The 22,010-nt window shown below is 43.5% G+C and overlaps 1 protein-coding gene across 6 annotated transcripts in view; it reads left to right on the forward strand.

Moving 5' to 3' along the window:
* The window catches only part of TTC38 (tetratricopeptide repeat domain 38), a 92,816-nt gene extending 70,806 nt beyond the window's left edge, over positions 1 to 22,010 (forward strand). For all 6 annotated transcript variants that reach the window (XM_081191028.1, XM_081191027.1, XM_081191029.1 and 3 more), the window contains 10 exons: positions 771 to 944; positions 2,245 to 2,320; positions 3,144 to 3,263; positions 7,963 to 8,022; positions 9,354 to 9,392; positions 12,062 to 12,143; positions 13,021 to 13,186; positions 15,106 to 15,265; positions 16,730 to 16,803; positions 20,317 to 22,010. In XM_081191028.1, the coding sequence (XP_081047154.1) occupies positions 771 to 944; positions 2,245 to 2,320; positions 3,144 to 3,263; positions 7,963 to 8,022; positions 9,354 to 9,392; positions 12,062 to 12,143; positions 13,021 to 13,186; positions 15,106 to 15,265; positions 16,730 to 16,803; positions 20,317 to 20,410 (1,045 nt within the window). In that variant the 3' untranslated portion in view covers positions 20,411 to 22,010. The remainder of the gene's footprint in view (positions 1 to 770; positions 945 to 2,244; positions 2,321 to 3,143; positions 3,264 to 7,962; positions 8,023 to 9,353; positions 9,393 to 12,061; positions 12,144 to 13,020; positions 13,187 to 15,105; positions 15,266 to 16,729; positions 16,804 to 20,316) is intronic.

Raw genomic sequence — 22,010 nt, forward strand, 5'->3', positions numbered from 1 at the left:
GAGATCTCATTCCAGTGGCGTAGCGTGGGGGGTGCCAGGGGTGCCGACCGCACCGGGCGCAACATCTGGGGGGGCGCGAGTCCAGAGGGAAGGGACAAGTTCCTTCCTCCGCCGGGCTCCCCGCCGCCAGCCTTGCGCCCTAGCGCGCGCGCCCCCCGCCGTCGCTGTGGCTGCGCTCCGCTCACTGCTCGCTGGAGGAGCAGCCGCTGCAGCAGCGCCGACGCCGCCACCGACGCCTGGCCGGGCACGGGCAGCCTCTGCACCCTGCCGCCGCCGCCATCCCCTCGGCCCAGCCACAGGCGGCGGCTGCTTCTGCCTCCATCCTCCTCCGGGCAAGCAGTGTTGTTTGCGCGGCAGCGCCAGGGGCAACTCGCAGGTTAGGGGTTGGGGGGGTGCAAATTACTTGCCTTGCCCCGGGTTAGGGGGCGCAAATTACTTGCGTTGCCCCGGGTGCTGACAACTCACGCTACGCCGCTGTCTCATTCACATTATTTTAGCAGCATTGTACACCTTTAAATATAAGAATACGGGTTTATAGTATGAAAAAGTCTTGCACGCAAACCCACAAAAGTTACCAGTGGTGCAAACAACTTTTACTAACCCTCTTGTCCAAACAAGGTTATAATCAGTTGGCTAAAAGGACGGGGGGATACATTATTTATTGCAGCATTTCTTCCTGGTTATCTGCACGAAATAGGCACCAACTATGTGAACGGATATTTATACGCCTTGAAGGATATTTATATGCCTTGGGTTTTCCCCCTGTGTAGGCAGCTCCCAAAAGCTTCTGACACCTGGGATCAAATCCTGCAGAACCACCCAACTGACCTGTTAGCCCTCAAATTTGCACATGACACTTATTTCTACTTGGGACATCAAACCCAGATGAGAGACTCCATTGCTCGAGTCTATCCTTATTGGACACCAGACATTCCTCTTAGTAGGTAAGATCATTTTGCTTCTGCTGCACTCTCTGATTCTACTGCATGCTCAAATTCAAGAACCTCAGATAAGAAATATTATCAGATCTTGCAGTCCAACTTATTTGTTTGTTATTTTAAAACATGTTTACCCTACTCGTCAGCCAAAAAAGGTGTCCAGATCAGTCTACAAGTGTACAATCTAAAAGTACATGTAAATCAACACAACTGGATTTTAGAGAAAGATTCATAATAAGAAGCTCAATTTTCAGAATAACTGTCCCCCCCCAGTACTAATATTCTTAAGCAAGTGAGACCTGTGACAAACTGGAGGGCTCCCATTCACTGTTCCCATCAGTCATCTGCATCCTCCTCCATGGTAAACAATTCCATCCCCCATGGTTTTGTAAACCCCACCTGACAACTGCTAATCTGCATTCTGATCCCACATCATCCTTTCCTCATTGAGCTGTTTCCTGCCTAAAGTGGTGGTTGTTTGAGGTAAACACAAATACAAACAGTTCCCTGAGCCTTTCTCCTACCTCCCTCTTGTGTGTGGTTGGTGCTGTTTGCCTACATAATGGATGGCACTTGCCTTTGAACTTCAGAAATGGAGGGGAAGATTCTAGAAAGAGGATCTGAGGCTGAGAGAATAGAAGGCTTGTGTGTAAGGTGCCTGGGAGGCATTGTCAGTCTCCAGGCAGCTCCTTGGCCAGTCGGATGCAACACGGAGGCCTTGGGACTGGAGAAGGACCTACATGCAAATGCCATTCATCCTAAGGAAGTAGAGAGCAGCCAGCAGCTCTTTAAAGCACCCAGCCCAGGTCCCAGCAGGGAAGAGGAGGACTATGAGAAGAGACGAGGAACCCAGGAGAGCAAGGAGGCAGATATGAGGGGAGAAGGCATATGGAAGGGTCTGTGGCTGTTTACTTCAGAGAAGAGAGCAAAGACTGTCAGGAAAATAAACGATATAAAGAACCAAACATAGTAGGTGTCCTGTGATAAAAGGATGCGACCAAGTAAGGGACTCCCTCAAGGGTCCTCTGAATACAAGAGACCATCTGGGGTTCTGAGGAACCAGGACCAGAGGAGGGATGGAGCTGACACGCTTTACAGACTGAAGTGAAATTTGGACACATGCTCTCATGTGTTAAGAATAAAGTGTCGATTCCCTGAATGTACTAATTTCTAGTGAGAACCTGTTGCAAATGCTAGTTCTTATGTAGTTTCATCAAGTAAAATTCTCTTTTCTATTTTAAGGTATTTATCAAGGTGCTATTAAGTAATCTCATATTGACTGTCAGTTTTTACCTTTTCTGTTTAGCTACTTAAAAGGCATGTACTCCTTTGGACTGATGGAAACCAATTTCTTTGATCGTGCTGAGAAGCTTGCCTATGAGGTAAAAAATAAAAAGGCTGAAATATGGGGTGTTCAAGTTATTTTTTGTGTAGGTGAGCGAGAGAGGTAATTGGTGGTAAGCTGGGTAGTTATTACGGCGGTTCATAAAAAACATTTTTTTAAAAAAATGCCTGCTCCAAATATCTCATCTTACTACACTAGGGATTATATAGCTATATCTGAAATTTCATGCATATCAGTTAATATCTTGACCCTACTCCACAAAAATAGCTGTTTATTTGGCCATTTCCCTATGTCGTGAAGGCTGAAATTTCAATTCAGTGGAGCAGGGTCAAGGTATTAAGTGATATGCATGAAATTTCAGATACAGCTATATAATCCCTAGTGTAGTAAGATAAGACCTTTGGAGCAGGCATTTTCCCAAAAAAAGTTTTTTATGAATCGCCCTAGTAGTTATGCCAGTCTGGCCCATCAAGAACTAAAAGGAATGGTTTTTTTGGCCTCTTTTGAGATTTCCTGGCTTCCCCAGTTTATATTGCCAGGAATGGGCACAGCTTGGGAGATACTGCAGACAATATTTTCATTTCCTTATCTCATGCAACCTCATTTTGCTATTCTGATATCCTCAGTTTAAGTGACTTCCTCATAGGTGTCAACGGACTCTTTCCAGAAACATTCTAGAATCCTTTTCACCTGCTCCTCATTGTGGTGTACTAGCCTAATATTCTTCAGTTGCATCTGGAATGACCTTTCCACCATGTTACTCAACCAAGAGGAAACCAAGCCAAGTGTTATTTATGCTTTTCTAGCAACAGAGCACATTAGCTAACAAGTACAATTTTTTCCTCTTAACCTTTTGTTAGGCTTTAGCTATCAACCAAACAGATGCATGGTCTGTCCACACCATAGCTCACGTGAACGAAATGAAGGCAGATCTGAAGAGTGGGCTGTCATTTATGAAGCAAACTGAAAACAACTGGAAGGTAAAATATATTGCTTTCTGAGGTGGTTGCTCACACACTCTCACCCTGAAAGGCCTGCTCCATGGCACGTTCTTCCGCATAGCAAGTTATCTTCCTATATACATAAAAATGTAAGGCTGCCATCATGCAGTCCAGATTGTAGTACAGTGGTACCTCGGGTTACAGATGCTTCAGGTTACAGACTCCGCTAACCCAGAAATAGTACCTCGGGTTAAGAACTTTGCTTCAGGATGAGAACAGAAATTGTGGTCCGGCGGCGCAGCAGCAGCAGGAGGCCCCATTAGCTAAAGTGGTGCTTCAGGTTAAGAACAGTTTCAGGTTAAGAACAAACCTTCAGAACGAATTAAGTTCTTAACCCGAGGTACCACTGTATTTGTGGTGCCTCGTCACAATCCTGGATTTGCATTAAGTCTGCATGGGAGAGGGGAGTAAAAGAGAAGGCATGTTTAAAATAGGTGGTATAAAACAACAATAATGGTTTGAATCAAGCAGAGATTTGAATAAAGGAAACAAAGAGCAGCAAAGTGGTGATTTTAAACAATGGCAGAGGCGTGAGTAAAGGGAACAAGGTTGTGTGCACAGCAGTTTCAAACAAGGTCTGTGGTGCTGTTCTGTATTTCTGAGCTGTTTACTGCCTTGAGACCTTTGGATGAAGGGCGGGATACAAATTTAATTAATAAATCATGATGATGATGATCCGAACTGGGGAAAGGTCTTGTGGCGATCACACAGGGTTACCGGACGTTTGACGGTCTATTGATCCCTGTGCCACCACTGTGATTGCTTCTCCGCTGCCACCAACCCGTTTCTCTCGGGTACACACGGAGTACAGACAATTGTTAACATTAAACCAAATAAACAAGTTTATTTTATAAACATGAGCAAGTTTATGGTTTCAGATAATTTTTCTTGTCAGTTTCTTAATCTTGGTTTCTTTACTGGCCTATACCTTCCTAATAACTTCTAACTGATTATCCCAACTGTCTATCTGACTCCTCTTAACAGATTCTCTCACTCTCTCACATCAAACTATCCCAACCCACAGACTTATCCTCCCTCTCTCTTCTCTAACACCCAACTCCTTCCCCAACAACACTAACTCTAACTCTAACTCCTCCCCTTGGGTTCCCACTTGTCAATCACTTCACACTCATTTAACCCTTTCCTTAGGACCCAGCATGTTGTCACCTAGGAGGGCAAACGCCACAGGTCTGTTTTGTTCGCTTCAAATATTCCATAGTACCTTCGTACAATCTGGTTTTTCACTCCTGGTACCATGTGTTGTCTTCCACATGAAGTTCCAGATTCAGTGTAGTAATTAGAGAAATAGTTGATTAACAAGTGACTGAACTTGACTGAACTTGATCTTCTTCAACTGAATAGGTTAATTGACAGGATTGCTCTTAAAAATCTATTCATCTTGAAAATACAGTAGCTTGTGTAAGTGTGTTGTATGTGTGTTTGTGCAAAAGAGGCTGCATGGAGAAGGCATGGAAATAAGGGTGATCTGTGTGCAAGGGAGAGTTTGGAAAAAAGGAGGATGGAAGAAGTGGGGGGGTGGGCTTAGTCATTGCATGTGGTGGTGGGGGAGGCGCTCTAGGTGATTAATGGGAATGGCATGGGGGGTGTAAATGGAGCAAGCCGGAGCAAAGCCACTAGTGTATAAATATCAGCACATCTGATGAGGCTACGCTTTGGGTGCCTTGTCATTCTGAGGTAAGTCAGAGACAAAAGGGCCTTTTCAGATTGTACCGTATTTTTCTCTCTATAACACGCAGATTTTTTCTCCTAAAAAGGAAGGGGAAATGTCTGTGTGTGTTATTGAGCGAATGTGTGGTCCCTGGAGCCGACTGGCGCGAGTGGAGGCAAAAATCAGATTGCGCGTCTCGGAGAAGGGAAACCTGAAAAGAGGAAGCGGCTGCTTTCCTGCATTCTGCCTCAGGGTCTTCCTGCCCACCCTCCTCTGTTTCGTTGCTGTGTTTGCTCAAACGGAACAAAGAGCAGGGAAAGCCCCTCCCCTCCAGGCAAGCAGAGGGGAAAGCAGAGTGTCCTTCCTTCTAATTCCTCTCCGTGCATCTAGGGACTCGCAGGCAACATGTGGGGGGGGGGGAGGGAGAGAGAGAGAGAGAGAGAGAGAGAGAGAGAGAGAGAGAGAGAGAGAGCTGGCTGGCTTGGGTGGGTGGCTGGGGGAACTTTTGCCTTCCTTTCCTCCCTCCAGTAAAACCCCTCTCCTGCATTCTTAGCCAGCTGCTTCTCCGCACACCCCTCTCAGTGCTCCTTCTCCCTTCTATGTTTTTCCTTCCCTCCCCACTTAAAACGTGGTTACAAAGCACGGATCCACATGGATCCTCAGGATCTTTGCATTGGGTCACCCCAAATTCACCATCAGAGCACATAGCATGTCCATGGCTACAGCCTGCCCCCCCAAAATCACGCACCCACTGTTGCCTGGGGCTGCAATGGTGCAAAAACGTGGTTAAAAAGCATGGATCCACATGGATCCTCAGGATTTTTGCATTGGGTCACCCCAAATTCACCACCAGATCACATGTTTGTGGCCACAGCATGAAGCACAAAAATGATACATCCACTGTTTCATTCAGAATGTTTTCCCCCTTGTTTTCCTCCTCTAAAAACGATGTGCGTGTTATGGTCAGGTGCGTGTTATAGAGCGAAAAATACAGTAATTTGGGGTGCTCATATGTATCTTTTGAAAAGATGGCCAAAACCTTTCAATTTCAGAGAACTTCTGGGAAACCTGATTAGTTTCCCTGTTCTTATACCTTGTTGTTTGAAATGGGGCATTGTGTTGGAACATGTTTTTCATGGAATTTTTAATTCAAACTTTCCTATGGATTTACATTTTTAATAAGGAATTAAGCACCACATGTTTTGAGAATTGTTGTAGTTTACTTGTGAGCTGGAAAATCCCTGGTTCACATCATGCCACAGTCATCAAATTTTCTGTGTCAAGAATTCTACTCATATTGATCCAGAGCAGCTTCCAATATATAGTTAACAGAGTAAAATTTGAAACACATTGCAGTTTTGATTCCCAAAAATATATACCGGGGGCAATTTTGTTTCATTCAGCAGAGTTTTAACTGCTGCTGAAGGCAGATGAGCATAATGGTCACAAATCCAATACATTCAGGATTGGCACTGCCCATAGGAAATCCAGTTGCAGCAGACTTAACTTAAACTTACAATAACTTATAATAAGACTAAAACATTAACACTAAGCATACTATATACAGAACATCACACCAGAATAAAAGAGAGATAAAGTGAAACCAAGCTCCTTCTGGCCTCGAGCAGGACCTTGAGTGAAAGAGATAACAGAACCAGTTTAAACCAGCTATTCAGCTTCTCTGAAGGAATAACCTAAACATCAGGAATCTTCTTCCTCTTTCTAGGCAGAATAGAACATGGGTAGGCAACCTAAGGCCGGGGGCCGGATGCAGCCCAATCACCTTCTCAATCCGTCCTGCGGACGGTCCAGGAATCAGCGTGTTTTTACATGAATGTGTCCTTTTATTTAAAATGCATCTCTGGGTTATTTGTGAGGCATAGGAATTCTTTCTCAAAATATAGTCTGGCCCCCCACAAGGTCTGAGGGACAGTGGACCGACCCCCTGCTGAAAAAATTTGCTGACCCCTGGAATAGAAGCTTGCTTGTCAGCTAGAAACTTCCACTTGTATCACACAGAGAAGCTTCCAGAACACTCTTGATCTTGAATCAATTAGAATGGGATCAATACTTTCTTCACCAAATAGTTCAATATTTTCTTCACCAAAAAATGCAAACTGACATGCTGAAGGTATTGATAGACAAGGCAGTATTCTCTCAACCTCAGTCCTTTCCATCAGTCACATGCAAATTGGCCTTCCCTACAGGGGTGTAGGAGTGTGCTGTGGTCCATGGGGTCATGAAGAGTCAGACATGACTAAACGACTAAACAACAACACAGGGTTAGTGGAAAGATTATGGTTGCAGGAGGTCTGGTAGAGGTCACGAGCAGCTCCTCAGTGGGCCAGGCTGAGTCCCTGAGCATCTAAGCTGACTGTCCTTATTACAGAGTTTCCTGTGGCAGCTCAGGACCTTGAGTCCCTTCTGTTTTTGCAGTTCTATGATTCTAGTTTGTTAATCCTTATTTCATATTCTCAGGTCACTGTGTTTGCCAGGTTCCAGTTCTAAGAATGAGATGCTTTATTTAAATTAGCTATTTGTTCCTAAATATAGGAAAGTTTTTTTCCTCTGGCATGCTTTAATGTTTTGCTCTCAAAACCTAATTTTGATCATTATATTGGAGCTCTCTATTTTTTTTCATTACATTGGTACCTCGGGTTAAGTACTTAATTTGTTCTGGAGGTCCGTTCTTAACCTGAAACTGTTCTTAACCTGAAGCACCACTTTAGCTAATGGGGCCTCCTGCTGCCGCTGCGCTGCTGCTGCACGATTTCTGTTCTCATCCTGAAGCAAAGTTCTTAACCTGAGGCACTATTTCTGGGTTAGCGGAGTCTGTAACCTGAAGCGTATGTACCCCGAGGTACCACTGTACTAGCCAAGTCTAAATGCTAGAGTTTCCCTTAGACAATCTATGATTACTTTCTGATGTTAACATTCTGTAACTTTTTAATGGTAGACCATTAAAAAACTATGTTTAACATTTATTCATCATTCTTTCATCTTTTCCAGGATAGTGACATGCTTGCTTGCCATAACTACTGGCACTGGGCTTTGTATTTTATTGAAAAGGTATGTGGATGCTTCTGTAACTGTATTGAGTCTGCAAGAAAATCCTTTCAATACATTTCATTTGCTGCTATCCTTTCACCATTCATCCTTTGGCTACCCTTACACTTAAGTTCCTTATCTCATTTTAGTTTCTTTAATATATTTGTTTCTCACATTCACACAAAAATTGTTACGGGCAGAGAGCATTGACATTTTTCTTCGTATTGGATACCTGACTTGAAGTTTTCTCATACTTGGGAACAAGTACACTACCGCCTCATATTTTGCACCCCCAACCAGTGCAGGAATGTGATAAATTATTTTTTGCAGCTGGGAAAACCAGATAGTGATCCATGGTGAGGTCAAAATATTTGCTAGGGTCTTTAAATTCTTTTCTGCCCTGAATGCTCTGCATTCAGGGTGCCTCTTGTGTCTGTCTACAGTTAGAGACTTTAATTAGTAAGAAGCAGTAAATTTGATCTCCAGGCCAACTTCCTTCCATTTAAGTGCTCAAAGCAATAGAACTCATTTGAATACAGTAAAACCAATGGCAACACAGCATGATAACACGTGATAGCCCATTTCTATAGTAAGGTTGTGTCTGCCTGCGAGTCACTTGCAATTATCTTCGCTAAAATCAGCTGAATGAGGGTTTAGAAAATGAAGTGCTTCCATACCATTCTGCAGCACTGCTCAGGCTAAATAGGCATGAACCTTCAGCAGATGCCATGGGAAGCCCCATTAGAACAACACATGAAGGAGCAACTTGTGGGTATGGCTATAGATCATGGTATGGCTTTTCCTCTCTATGGGGAGCTGCACTCCCTTGGGGATAATCTACTCCCAGGAACTGCATTCTGGTGGCAGACAGTACCTTGGGTTGTATACCTCAACACCGAAGCAGCTGTTTCCCTAAGGGCAAAGGGCGGTGACTTTGTAGCCAATGTGCAGTGCCCCCACTCACCAACAAAACTGCATTTTCTCTTACCTGCACATTTAAAACATGTTTCAGTTTGTCAGAAATCTGATACAGTAGTACCTCGGGTTAAGTACTTAATTTGTTCCGGAGGTTCGTTCTTAACCTGAAACTGTTCTTAACCTGAAGCACCACTTTAGTTAATGGGGCCTCCTGCTGCTGCCGCACGATTTCTGTTCTCATCCTGAAGCAAAGTTCTTAACCCGAGGTACTATTTCTGGTATAGCGGAGTCTGTAACCTGAAGCGTATGTAACCCGAGGGACCACTGTAGTCTAATTTATTGATCCCAATGCATGGTAATTACAGAAGTTACAATATGATGAGTTGACTGTTTGCAAATGCATGAATAAAATGAAATCCTCCTTGTTCTTGTAGGGTGACTACGAGGCTGCTTTGACAATTTATGACACTCATGTAAGTATGAGCAGCATACTTAACAGACATGTGAAACCATATTTGTGCCTTTCCTTCTGCTGTATATAGGCTGGCATTTTCACTCCCCATTAAAATAACTATAATTTCAGCACCAGGAAGAACATATTTTCTCAGAACTAAGTCCTGGCTTCAAGGGGAATTACACTCTGGTAGGTGTGTATAGGATTGCAGGCTCATGCTTGATTTTACAACATTAGCCAGATACAACATAAAAGATGCAGATTTGATAATCCAGCCTACTTTGTTGCAAAATTTGAGCCAATTTGGTACATTTTTAAACAGTGTTTTAGCTCAGAATATACGTAGCTCTGCTTTACAACCTTGATTTTGTAAGATGAAAGCTTAGCTCAGAGGTCGGCAACCCGCGGCTCTTTTGCACCTTTGCCGCGGCTCCGCAGATCCTCGGGGACCCTGAGCAGAAAAGCAGAAGCGCCAGAAAGAGGAGGGGGATGGAGCTGGGCAGCCGAGCTGGGCAAAGCAAGGCAGCGGCGGCAGCGGAGCTCGAGAGGCGGCGGCTGCTGGGATGGAGGAGGAGGCGGCGGCGGCCAGAGAAGGGCTGCTGCTGCTGCTTCTGCCGCCGGAGGGAAGTTCTGCCAGGCGGCTTCATGGCTCATAGCTTCCCCCGCCCACCAAGGCCCACCTCAGCCCCGCGCGCGAGGCACCTGAGGTGAGGGGGAGAGAGAGCGCACGCTCGAGATGGCAGGGCAGGGCGGTGTGTGTGTGTGTGTGTGTGTGTGTGTGTGTGAGGGCGGGGGGGAGCAAAGACTTTTGCCCCCCGCCAGCCTTCAGAAGAGGTCCTGGACCTCTTCTGAAGGCCGGCGGGGGGCAAAAGTCTTTGCTCCCCCCTGCCTGCCTGTCCCGGACGGCTTTTGAAGGCAGGCGGGGGGGGGAGCAAAGACTTTCGCCCCCCCGTCCACCTTCAGAAGAGGTCCAGGACCTCTTCTGAAGGCTGGCGGGGGGCGAAAGTCTTTGTCCCCCCTGCCTGCCTTCCCAGGGGCTTTTAAATTGCCCCGGACAGCGGAGAAGTCCTCCGCTGTCCCGGGGCGATTTTAAAATGCCGCCCGCCAGCATTTTAAGATCGCCCCGGACAGCGGAGAAGCCCTTGTCCCCCCCCCCCAGCCTTCAGAAGAGGTCGGGGGACAGACTGTCCCCGGACCTGGTCTGAAGGCGGTTTCCATAGGAACGCATTGATTGATTTTCAATGCATTCCTATGGGAAACCATGCTTCGCAAGACGAAAAACTCGCAAGAAGAAAAAACTTGCGGAACAAATTAATTTCTCTTGCGAGGCACCACTGTAAATGCTGCTATGTAGAAATGATGAGAAAGTTGCACCAGCAGAAGGAATGGATATGTACTGTTAGTAAAAAGAGAGGGAGTTGAACTGCAGGGAGGGACAGACACTTTTCTATGTATTAATTTGTATAATGCCCTCTATGCACATGGTGCTTTGCAAAAAATGGATATGAGAGGTACCATACCCCTCTTTGCTATCTGAAATAGACTCAGGGAAAAGAGAGAGAATGGGGGAAGGGGAAGAATGTGTGGTTATTTACATTTGGCTTGTTTTGCGGCTCCCAGTTTTTCCCCCCCCTTCAGAAACGAGTCCAAGTGGCTCTTTTTGTCTTAAAGGTTGCAGACCCCTGGGTTAGCTCAAGTGTTTGGGGGGTTGGATAGTTCATCTGCTTTGAACTCTCTTGAGTTTGCACGAAAACGTTGTTTCTGATAGTTAAGATGCACTCTTGTTTCTTCTGAAGTAAATTTGGAAGTTCTCTTCATTGTTGCATTAGAAAGGTTTACCCTGGGAGTATGTAACAGAAGGAAATAACTCCTTGTAGAAATTATTGCTCTGGACATTCATTCTGATTGAAAGAAGGCAAACTCAAGGTAGCAACTTACACAGAGGTACAACTGTTGAGTCTCCTCTGTGGGTAGGAAATGTAGGGATTTCACAGAATTGCAGGTTTCCTTCAGAGGCTCCTCTGTGGAGCCTTGGGCTCACAGAATCCTTTTCATTATTTCATTCATCTCTCACATGAGACTTCCCATTGTTACATGTGGCATTGCTATGGCCAGGTCACAATTTGGGCATTAACTGCACTATGGGTTCTTCTAAAGGAGGTGTGTTGCTGGCACATCCTAGCTTCCTGATCCACATTAGCCTGGCAATCTGAGAAATAGCTTTTCTATAGTTCTGTGTATGTGAAATAGAAAGTGCCTTGTATCTTTATCAACACCCATGTCTTTCTTCCTATCATAAGCATTTGTTGGGCTATTTCAGTCTTCCAAAGATTCTATTAATTTTTATATGTGGTTTTGGATCAACAAGAACAGCAAAAGTATGTGGTGCTCTCTCTCTCCCAATGAGACTTTCTAATCAGTTTTGTGAAAGAACAGTCCCTTATTGAATTAGAAGAACTGGAGATGGAGAAGCAGCAGCAAAAAAGAGTCTGTGTAAAGAGAAGGAGGAGGAGGAGGAGGAGAAGCAAACTCTTCTGACATGGATGGTGCTCAGAGGTTCACAAGGGGATGGAGGAAGTGCAAAGTGCAAGATAGCTGTCTCCTAAAGCACAGCTTAAGGAGAATATTAGAAATCTTAAATCTGGACTGTGAGGCCAATCCAAATTCTGAATGCTTTGCGGTTTACAGATTGCTCCCAGGTGCCAGTTGAGTGGAACCATGCTGGATGTTGTTGACAATTGCTCCATGCTGTATCGGCTTCAGTTAGAAGGTAAAAGAGAAACTCCGAAGAGGCTGTGCTCTTGCCTATTTAGGCTGGCAACAGTTTTCTTTTTATTTTATGCATTTGAATCTCTTTGCTCTACCTTTCACTCCCTTCCCTGGCTAAACAGAAGAAGGACCGAAAAAGAGCTGGCCTGAGCAATACTGTGCATGAGCTACTATAGCAAATCTCACAATTTTCTTGGCTACATTTCTCTGCCCCTCCATCTCTTTTGTTTTGTTTCAATGTATTGGGTACCCAGACCAACTGAATTGGGTTAGAGGCAGCTTCCAGTCAGCAATGACTGAGACATGAATCCATATAGCCAGTAAAGGACCCTCCAGACGTCGCTTTTATTGCATATGCCTAGTGATTTGTGTTCAGGACAGTCATAAGTGAGTCCACTTTCAAGACTTTCACCTGCAAATCTCTTGGGGCTCCTTCATTTCCAATCCTGCATTGTCCTATTGAAATCCCATAGTTTTTCATACGACAAATATTCTGAGAGTTGTTGTTTTTTGTACTACTTTTGTTTTGTTGTGCTATAGTCCTCCAGACAGCAATAATGTGGAAGCATTGCAGAACAAATTAAAGCAGAATAAATCAGCCAGTAATAGAGCATTATTATGTCAAAAACATGTTACAGAATAATCTCAAAATCAAAAAACCACTCTGGAGAAGTCCTAAATGCTTATGTATGAGTATAGACATTAAAGTACATATTAAAAAAGTGTTTTGCAGTCAGTGGCTTTGCAGCAAAAGCTATGCATCTTTACTCCAAAGTATGTCCCACTATTTCCAGTGGGGTCTGCTCAGAAGTAAATGTGCATGGCCATTTTTAATATTCCAAATTGCTTTTTAAAAAACCTGTTAACTTTTCTCCTAGGTGTGAAGGTTGGTGACAGGTGGAAAGCAGTAAACCAGCTGACAAAAAAACATGCCAAAGATCACATCCTGGTTTTCAATGATGCTCATATTCTGATGTCTTCATTAGGAGCCCAGGACCACAAAACTACTGATGAACTCTTAGCAACTCTTCATGAAGTCACCCAGTAAGCAGCAAACAGTTTTATGAATAGGCAATTTCTTCTTCTTAGCTTTTGCCCCCTTTCAGGGGACTGGGTAGGCAGTGAATGCCATGTGAAACCCCCTCCTTAGAATTTCTACTCAGTGTAAAGATAGAGCTGCCAGACTTCAAGAAGATGTGCAAAGGGTTGAGGGCAACCTTGCACCTAACCCCTGCCCAACCTTTCTTCATGCTAGGAGAATCTACAAGGAGACCTTTTTTTGTATTTAGAGCCAAGTGGAGCTGAGTGAGACATGCCTACCCTGTCTATCTCAAATGGGGTGCTTTCTCTGCTGCAGGAGGGGAGAGGATTTGGCTGTTACTCTCGTACTTGCTATCAGCGGGTACAAAACAGATGTGTTGGGAAATGGTTAGTTTGCTTATTTTAGATGTATAGCCCAGAAATACCATGAAAGCTCAGCCCAAGCACAGGAAGGGAAAAAATAAGCACAATACAGTAAGATGTTGTCTAAATTATGGAAATTTCTCTATTGCCCAATTTAATGCTAAGCCCTAGCAGGCAAGTAACGCAGTTCTCTCAGAAAGGCACTCAGACTATGCAGTGGGAGGAAGACCCACGTTGAGGGGTAGAGCAGCCTCCCTTACATTGTGCCCTTGCTATCTGAACCCAGAACAGAGATTCAAAAGTGATAGCTTGTTGCTGCTTGAAGATGCTGTAAGGTTTACTGTAGTGTCCGGGGCGGACTTTGGTAATCTTCTGTAATATGGTGCCCTGTGCAAGGCCAAAATTTGGTGCCCCCAAATGGAACTTCTGCTATTGATCTTCTCAGTTTTGCACCCCCTCAGCTCAGCACCCTGTGCTGGGGAACCCCCCGCATCGTCCTGAACCCAGCACTGGTGGCAGAAGCATTTGTGGGCCAGAGCCATTTAATCGGATACATAAAATGATCACCAAGATGGGTAAATAATGAATACCTGGTCATGATGGAGAAAATAATTGTGCCTTTAAAAAACAAACAAACACAATGAGGCCAAAATTTCAAGCAATGCAAGAGTCAATGCTGTGCAATCTCTGCAAAGGGGATACGAAATATAAACAAATGAGTAAAATGCAGTCAACATGGGTGTGACCTGGTCCCCAACTAGCCACTGGTGATAAATAGCCATTGCAAGATGGCTAGTGTAAATAAGTGAGCAAGTCAAAGCATTCCAGTACTATTGTGGAACTAAACAATAACCATAGCATTACGGGCTTAATCATCTGTGCATCTTCTGTTGTGATATATATCATTGTCTGCCAACAATGTCCCTCCAGAAGGCCAAGCAGGTTGATCTGTATATGAAGATAGACAGACGCAGTTGAGATACTTGAAAAGGGAACACTTGGAAATCTGCCTGGGAAGCATTTCTTTCTCCCACAACATATTGTAGCAGACCTTAAAGTTAATTTTAAAAAGTTTCAGAGGAAGACCACTCGGGAATTGGAATTGATTAGCAAATTAGATACTGTGGCATTTTGTCCCATAAGTCCAGGGAATGGCTGGAGCTTCCCAGCATCCCATGATCTTCCATGTGTCCCAAGCGTGTGTCTCCGTGCGATGCTTTTAAGATGTTGTCTGTGCACACCACACCATACTGAAGTGTTAATTAGGTATTATTTTGTCAAACAAAATGAGTGTTGCTTAACAGCTGGATATAATCTGCTTAAAGATATAAACTGATGCATCAGGTTGGTGGTGTACGACCATCCAGGTAAAATAAAGCAGCTAATTACAACACAATTCCTACAGTAATTACGGTATATTCTGGACCGTTTTGTTAAATAGGTGTTCAGTTTTCTGCCAGAGTTCTGAGTATCTGGATGTGCAAATTCACCAACAACTTACTGGTTTATAAATATTTTGATCTACTTTTTTCGCTTCTCCCTCTCTTTCTCTTCTCCAGGGCACCTGATGAAGACCATGAGCTAAACTTAGTTCCAAAATTAGGGCTGCCTCTTTTGAAAGCATTTGTAGAGTTTGATAATGGCAATTATGACAAGGCAGTGGAATTACTGTATCCCATTCGCTACCAAATTGTCGAAATAGGAGGGAGCAATGCTCAGGTGAGGGAATTTTTTTAATGCTCAGTTTGTTGACTGTTCTGTTCATTGTTAGTGGAGTGACATTAAAGCATGAAGAATGGAGGCCAGAGTCGTATAATCAGGAGTGGGTGAGGGCACAGGGAAGGCATAGCTTCAGCTTTGAAAACAAGTTCTAAAAAGAGTCATTGTATTAGGGTTAATTGAGTACTCCATGGCAGAACTGTTCTGTGATCTTGCTCCATAGATGCCCAGAGCTTGACAGCTTGCGCTCCCCCTAGCTAAAGGTGTGTTTTCCTGCTAGAAGCTGCTCCCATTCTGCTTCATAGTCTCTCTGTAACTCTACAAATGTAGACATAATAAGCAACCATTCTTTCACGCTGGTTGAAAGACGATCACTGAGGGCAAATGCTGCCACCCTCTGAATGCTATGAAAAGGCAGTTATTAAGCCGCTTCTTAAAAAGCATCTTTGGACCTGGTCAATATGGCCCAGTCTCTAATCTACCATTCTTTAGCAAGAGGGTTTTTCAAGGGTTTCCAGTGGTTTAGAGAGTGGCTGGGGAGACTCAGCCAGATGGGCGGGGTATAAATAATAAATCATTATCATTATCATCATCATCATCATTATTATTATTTTCAGGCTTTTTCAATGGTGTTCCCAATATACATGATTTCACATGTGATGCCTTGGAACATAACCCCTGCATCAATGAGTGTTGCCTGAACGATGCATTTGGAATGTTTGAGTATCTGAAGCATTTTGCATTGCTTGCTCTCCTGAGCCATCTGGTGAACTGACCTGGCACTTACCTGTTTCACAGCTTACACCCATATACCAAATATAATAGATAGTTGATATGCAGTCTGATCTTCCCCAACAATTCCAGTCTTATTCTGTTTCCCTATGATCAGTAGCAACAGGTATCGCATGCACTGCCTTGACCCCGCACGATGTCAGCATGCAATGTATGCATTTCCCATGGAGTGTGCACATGACGTAAGCAGACCCTGCTGGGTGCATGCATGATGTCAGTATATCCCGCAGTGTGGTCGTGCTGTGCATGCATGCCCCATAGTGTGCTGACATCACCATGGGGGAGGCTGGTGTGTTGCTCAGATGCCCCATGGTGTGTGCGTATGGTTGTTGTGGAACTTTGTGAGGAGTGTCCCCTTCATTGAAAATTTTGAGGGGCCCCTCCTACTTGGCGTGCCTGACAGAAGCAAATTGGTATTGTCTGGTATTCATTGATGGCAAAATGAGCCCTTGGTTGCCTTTGTTAAATCACTTTACCAGCAATGTACTCAGGGAATTTGGGCTGCAATGTTAATTTACTGTTCCATGTGGTATTTAAAGGAATTAACAGGCAAGTGAACACAAAAACAGTAGCAAATACAAACTATAGTTATGGATAAACGGATAGCAATTGGGATTTCTCTCCCAATGCCAATCCCCCATAACTTATCTTGTGCTGTTATCTTTTTTCCAGAGAGATATTTTTGCCCAGTTACTGATTCATGCTGCTTTGAAATGTAAATCTAAAGCTAACCAAAAACTTGCTAGGTAAGTGCCACCTTCTGAAAAATACAAATTTCTGATTATTACTTGAATTGGGATGTATTCATAAATGTGAGTGGTGGGTGGCAATGGCCAGTGAAGGGAGGAAGGATGGAATCTGCCCAGTTGAAGCAATTTCGTTCTATTGAAACTATGGCAGCCCTACCTGTTTATATCCCCTGAGGGGGAATGTGAATGTTCTGCTTATGTTAGCCATCAGCTGCAGACTTCTGCTATTGATCCAATAACAGCAACACAGAATTGAGGGTCAGAGTAGGTTTAAATCAGGGGTCGGCAACGTGCGGCCCATGGGCCAGATCCAGCCCACGAAGACCATTTTACTGACCCACAAGCTGCCCACTCAGCAAGTCCTCTGCATGCTGTGCTAAACCAACACAGGGACTCGCCGAGCGGCACCGGAAATCACATCTGCGCACATGCAGATACCAGAAATCACTTCTGCACATGCCCAGGTGCCGAAAATCACTTCTGCGCAGGCGCGATTTTTGGCGTCTGGGCATGCACAGAAGTGATTTCTGGTGCCACAGACATGCGCAGATGCGATTTCCGGTGTAGCACTGCGCTGGTCCGGCCCACAGACAATCTCCGTAGGAGTGATCCAGCCCATGGCTGGTAAGCCTTGCTGACCCCTGGTTTAAATGGTGGTTTGACTGATGCTTTTAAAATGTCACAAGGAGTAAAGCACAGTTGCATTCTGGCTTCTAATGATTTGGTGCCTTATTTAGCCAATGCAAACTCCCCCTCTCCAGTAATATTAGGAAGAGAAAGATCTCCATATTTATGTATGAAAATGATTTAGTGATCCTCTCTCTTCCCAACTGGGTCTCAAAAATCTCTTGGAGGTGTTCAACATTTACTGTAAACGGGAAGGTCTGTCTATAAATTACTCCAGGATTGTGGTTTTTGGCAGACACAATCCTAGTTACAGATGGGGCTTGGATCAGCAGTCTATAGAAGAAACTTCTTCATTTAGATATCTGGGTGTACTCTGCAATGAAGCTCAAAGCACAGAAAACCACCGGGGCATTGACAAAGTTCTGTTACAGGAAGGGAGGGAAGCGGATAGAACCAGCCTCCCAGGCACCAGGCTGGTGAAAGCTGCTCTCCATAGGCTTATCCTGTAAGAAAACAAAACTTAGCCCCCTTTCTCCTTTTTTTAAAAATTCCCCTTTCTGCCATGGACTTTTTTATCATGCCCTTCTAGGCAATTCAATACATTGCCATTGTGTTGTGTTCTTCTCTCCCTTCTGGATGATATATATGGAGATATGTTTCCAGCAGGAAACTAGGAGGAGTGCTCTGGTTCACACCTTTGGTTCCAACTTGCTCCATTGCCCTCAGGTGTTCCAGGGAGGGTTTTGTCCCCATCCGGCATAGGCTAGGTCCACTACTCAGTCCTGGCACCCAACAGAACTAGTAGAATCATAGAATCATAGAATCATAGAGTTGGAAGAGACCACAAGGGCCATCGAGTCCAACCCCCTGCCAAGCAGGAAACACCATCAGAGCACTCCTGACATATGGTTGTCAAGCCTCTGCTTAAAGACCTCCAAAGTAGGAGACTCCACCACACTCCTTGGCAGCAAATTCCACTGTCAAACAGCTCTTACTGTCAGGAAGTTCTTCCTAATGTTTAGGTGGAATCTTCTTTCTTGTAGTTTGGATCCATTGCTCCGTGTCCGCTTCTCTGGAGCAGCAGAAAACAACCTTTCTCCCTCCTCTATATGACATCCTTTTATATATTTGAACATGGCTATCATGTCACCCCTTAACCTCCTCTTCTCCAGGCTAAACATGCCCAGCTCCCTTAGCCGTTCCTCATAAGGCATCGTTTCCAGGCCTTTGACCATTTTGGTTGCCCTCCTCTGGACACGTTCCAGTTTGTCAGTGTCCTTCTTGAATTGTGGTGCCCAGAACTGGACACAGTACTCCAGGTGAGGTCTGACCAGAACAGAATACAGTGGCACTATTAGTAAGTTTTGAGCTCGCTGACTCAATAGCCTGTTGTCTGATAGGGCTGGCCGTCACCTGACTTGCCGGGAGAGAAGCACTTTGAGTGGGGAGGAAGCATCACTGTGAGCCATTTTAAACACTCCAGAAAAGAAGCAGAAGAGGAAACATTGAGTGGTCTGCGCTTCCTCCCTTCTCACCACGTTCCACTCAAAGCAGAGAAATGTAGATCTTGTACATGACGTTCTGACAACACACATTTCTCTCTTTTCAAAGAGACTTGGAAAGGAGAAGCTAAGCATTATATTTCGCTCACACTTTATCTCGCCCTGCTTTTCTGGAACATTAAAAGTGGTTCTGTGTCACAATACCCTCAAGAACCCATTTTGTCATGATTGCTATAATATTACAATTGCAAAATAGTGGAAAAGCAATACAATTCCAACAAAAGACGAGTAGTTACTAAAATTAAGCAAATATATTGAATTGGCGAAACTAACTGAAATAGTAAGAAATCAATCAAGTGAAAAAATCAGGAGAGAATGGGATGTCTTTCTAAATTATATGAAGAAGGTAGGTTCCCCAAATTGCGATTGGCTCAGTCTAGATTAAAAACTCCACAGGTAAACAAATTATCTCTCCACAAAGTTTAAAATGATTACAGACAACCGAAAATATGAGATTATGGGAACCATGTAGTAGTTGAAGGAAGTCAATTTTTTTCCTCTTTTCCTCTTTTTTTCTTTTTCTTTTGATATTTTTATTTTTTCTTTTCCTACTTTTTCTTTTTTTGTATTTTTGTATTTTTCTTTTTATTATTCATTTTTGGGTACATGTTAGTTAAGGTAATTTGTATTATTTGTATAACTGTATTTCTTTTTGTATGTGTGTAATATCAATATTGCAAATAAAAATTATAAATAAAATAAATGTTTGCTATAATATGCCAGAGGGCCCCAAGCAGCGGGAGACGCCATTAGTGAAAGCGCCCCTCTTGTTACGAGTGGTTTTGGGCTGAGAACGGACCTCCAGAACGAATTAAAGTCGTAACTGGAGGTACCACTGTAGTACATCTTCTGCTCTTAAATTTAATGTCATAGAATTGGTAAGCGCTTTATCATTAGGGGTTTTTGTTTGTTTCACAAATGTAGATGAAATATCGATAAGATGCCGTGGTAAGGTAGCACTGCTCCTAACGTGATTTTTATTACTATATAAATCACTTTGGAGCTTCTTATGGGATGCAGTTCTCAAAAGCATTAAACTAAGTAACTTGAGCTCTTAGTGGAGAGGCTTTTACAAAAAACAGTAACAATGGAGTGGGCCTGTTAACCTAGATGACCATTGACCAGTCAAAGGAGTCTGTCCAGGGAAGTTTTAGTGTTTGATGCTGTATTGTGTTTTTACTATTTTTTGTTGGGAGCCACCCAGAGTGGCTGCCACACCCCAGGCTGATGGGCAGCAGATAAATATATTATTATTATTATTATTATTATTATTATTATTATTATTATTATTATTATTATTATTATTACTCTTCACTTTCAGGTGCCTCCTTCTAGAACGTGATGAGCTGAGACCAAATTCACCATTGACTGAGCGACTGTTGCGGAAGACCACAGCCCTTCACGCTTTGGGATAAACCTTGGAAAAGACTTGTTGTTCAACAGGTTCGCCATCAGCTTTCCTAATCAACAATTTCCTATTATGGCAAGAAGCAAACCACATTGAGGAGACACTATGTTGCATTTTTTCACTTCAGCTTTTGCACCACTTTCATAACGTTGCTTTCTTGAACTGTTCAAAGTAAATGGCTCCCATATCTATTTAGGGAGGCAAAGGGGAGTGGGGCATGACAAGATAGCTACAGGAAGATTCTTTTTTGAGGTTACAGTGGTACCTTGGGATGCAAACAGGATCCGTTCCATAGCCCAGTTTGCATCCTGAACAGAACATAAGACATGACAGCGCATCTGCATGTGTGCGGGTCACGTTTTGCCGCTTCCGCACATGCATGTGACGTCATTTTGACCATCTGCGCATGCGCGAGCGGCGAAACCCAGAAGCAACACGTTCCATTACTTCCGGGTTTCCGCAGAGCGGAACCCAAAAATACTTATCCTAAAGTGTATTTATTTATGACTGTACTGCTGTTTCCAGAATAGCATGGGATGAAGTTGTATGGTATAACTGGGAAACTAATGCACCAGTACTGTAAAAACTGCATTGCCTTTGTGCCTTGGCAGCCTCAGAAACTATTATCATGATGCAATTAATAGTTTGGGGACTACAGGTTGAATACACGAATTTTGTAATACACATTTTTCCACATGGTACCTCCAAAAGTGCCTCGTGTATGCTTGTGAATATATCTTGTGGACAACCTTGGTGTATGGAAGTGTTTTCTTTCATTGGGGGGGGGGGGAAATTATGGCAATAGTTGCTTTACGTTATTTCCCTGATCTCTTATCATTTGTAAACTGGAAAATTTTATCATATAGCTACAATGTTCTCTTCTTAACTAAATTGTGTGTAAATCAACAAGAGCAAGTGTGGATCTGATCTGATAGAATAACATTTTTTTCATTAATGCCTGAAATTTCCAACAATATTTTTATGACTAGGAATTGCTGCCATGTAGTAAAAATAGCCTTGTTTTTCGCAAAGCATTCAATACCCAGAATTGTAGTGAGTGTTTGTTAATCATGCTTTGGCGGGGGCGGGGGAGCGGTACTGGAATAATTATGCAAACTATAATTTTATTAATAATTTTATCTTCTGTTTATGCATAAAAATTGTTTCCCATTGACCACAAACATCTCCATGTTTCCATTTGAATAACATTACCTGTGCCCATCTTACCATACGTTTTGGACAATGAACATTTTATGTAATTCATGAATGGAATGGAAATTTGTCACTATAATTGTTGCTTCCCAGGGTGGAAATGAAACAGTTCCTTTAACAAAATTTAATTTTTTGGATATACAATTCAGAAGCTCTCATTCAGAGTAACAGATAAAATTTGATGAGCATATAAATATGATCTTCCAGTGGTTCTTTTTTTTTTTGCGCCAGCTCCTCGCACTTTATGCGCTTCTTCCTACATTAGGTTTGTGGTATGAGAACTGCCATGTGCTGCCTTCCTGGGACACATGGATAGCATGAGAATACTCAGATGATGTGGGAGCAGCATTTTACAAGTGCTCACCTGAAGAGGCCCGGAATTTCTTTTTTATTAA

The sequence above is a fragment of the Podarcis bocagei genome (assembly GCF_964188305.1).
Source record: "Podarcis bocagei genome assembly, chromosome: 4".
Taxonomy (NCBI): domain Eukaryota; kingdom Metazoa; phylum Chordata; class Lepidosauria; order Squamata; family Lacertidae; genus Podarcis; species Podarcis bocagei.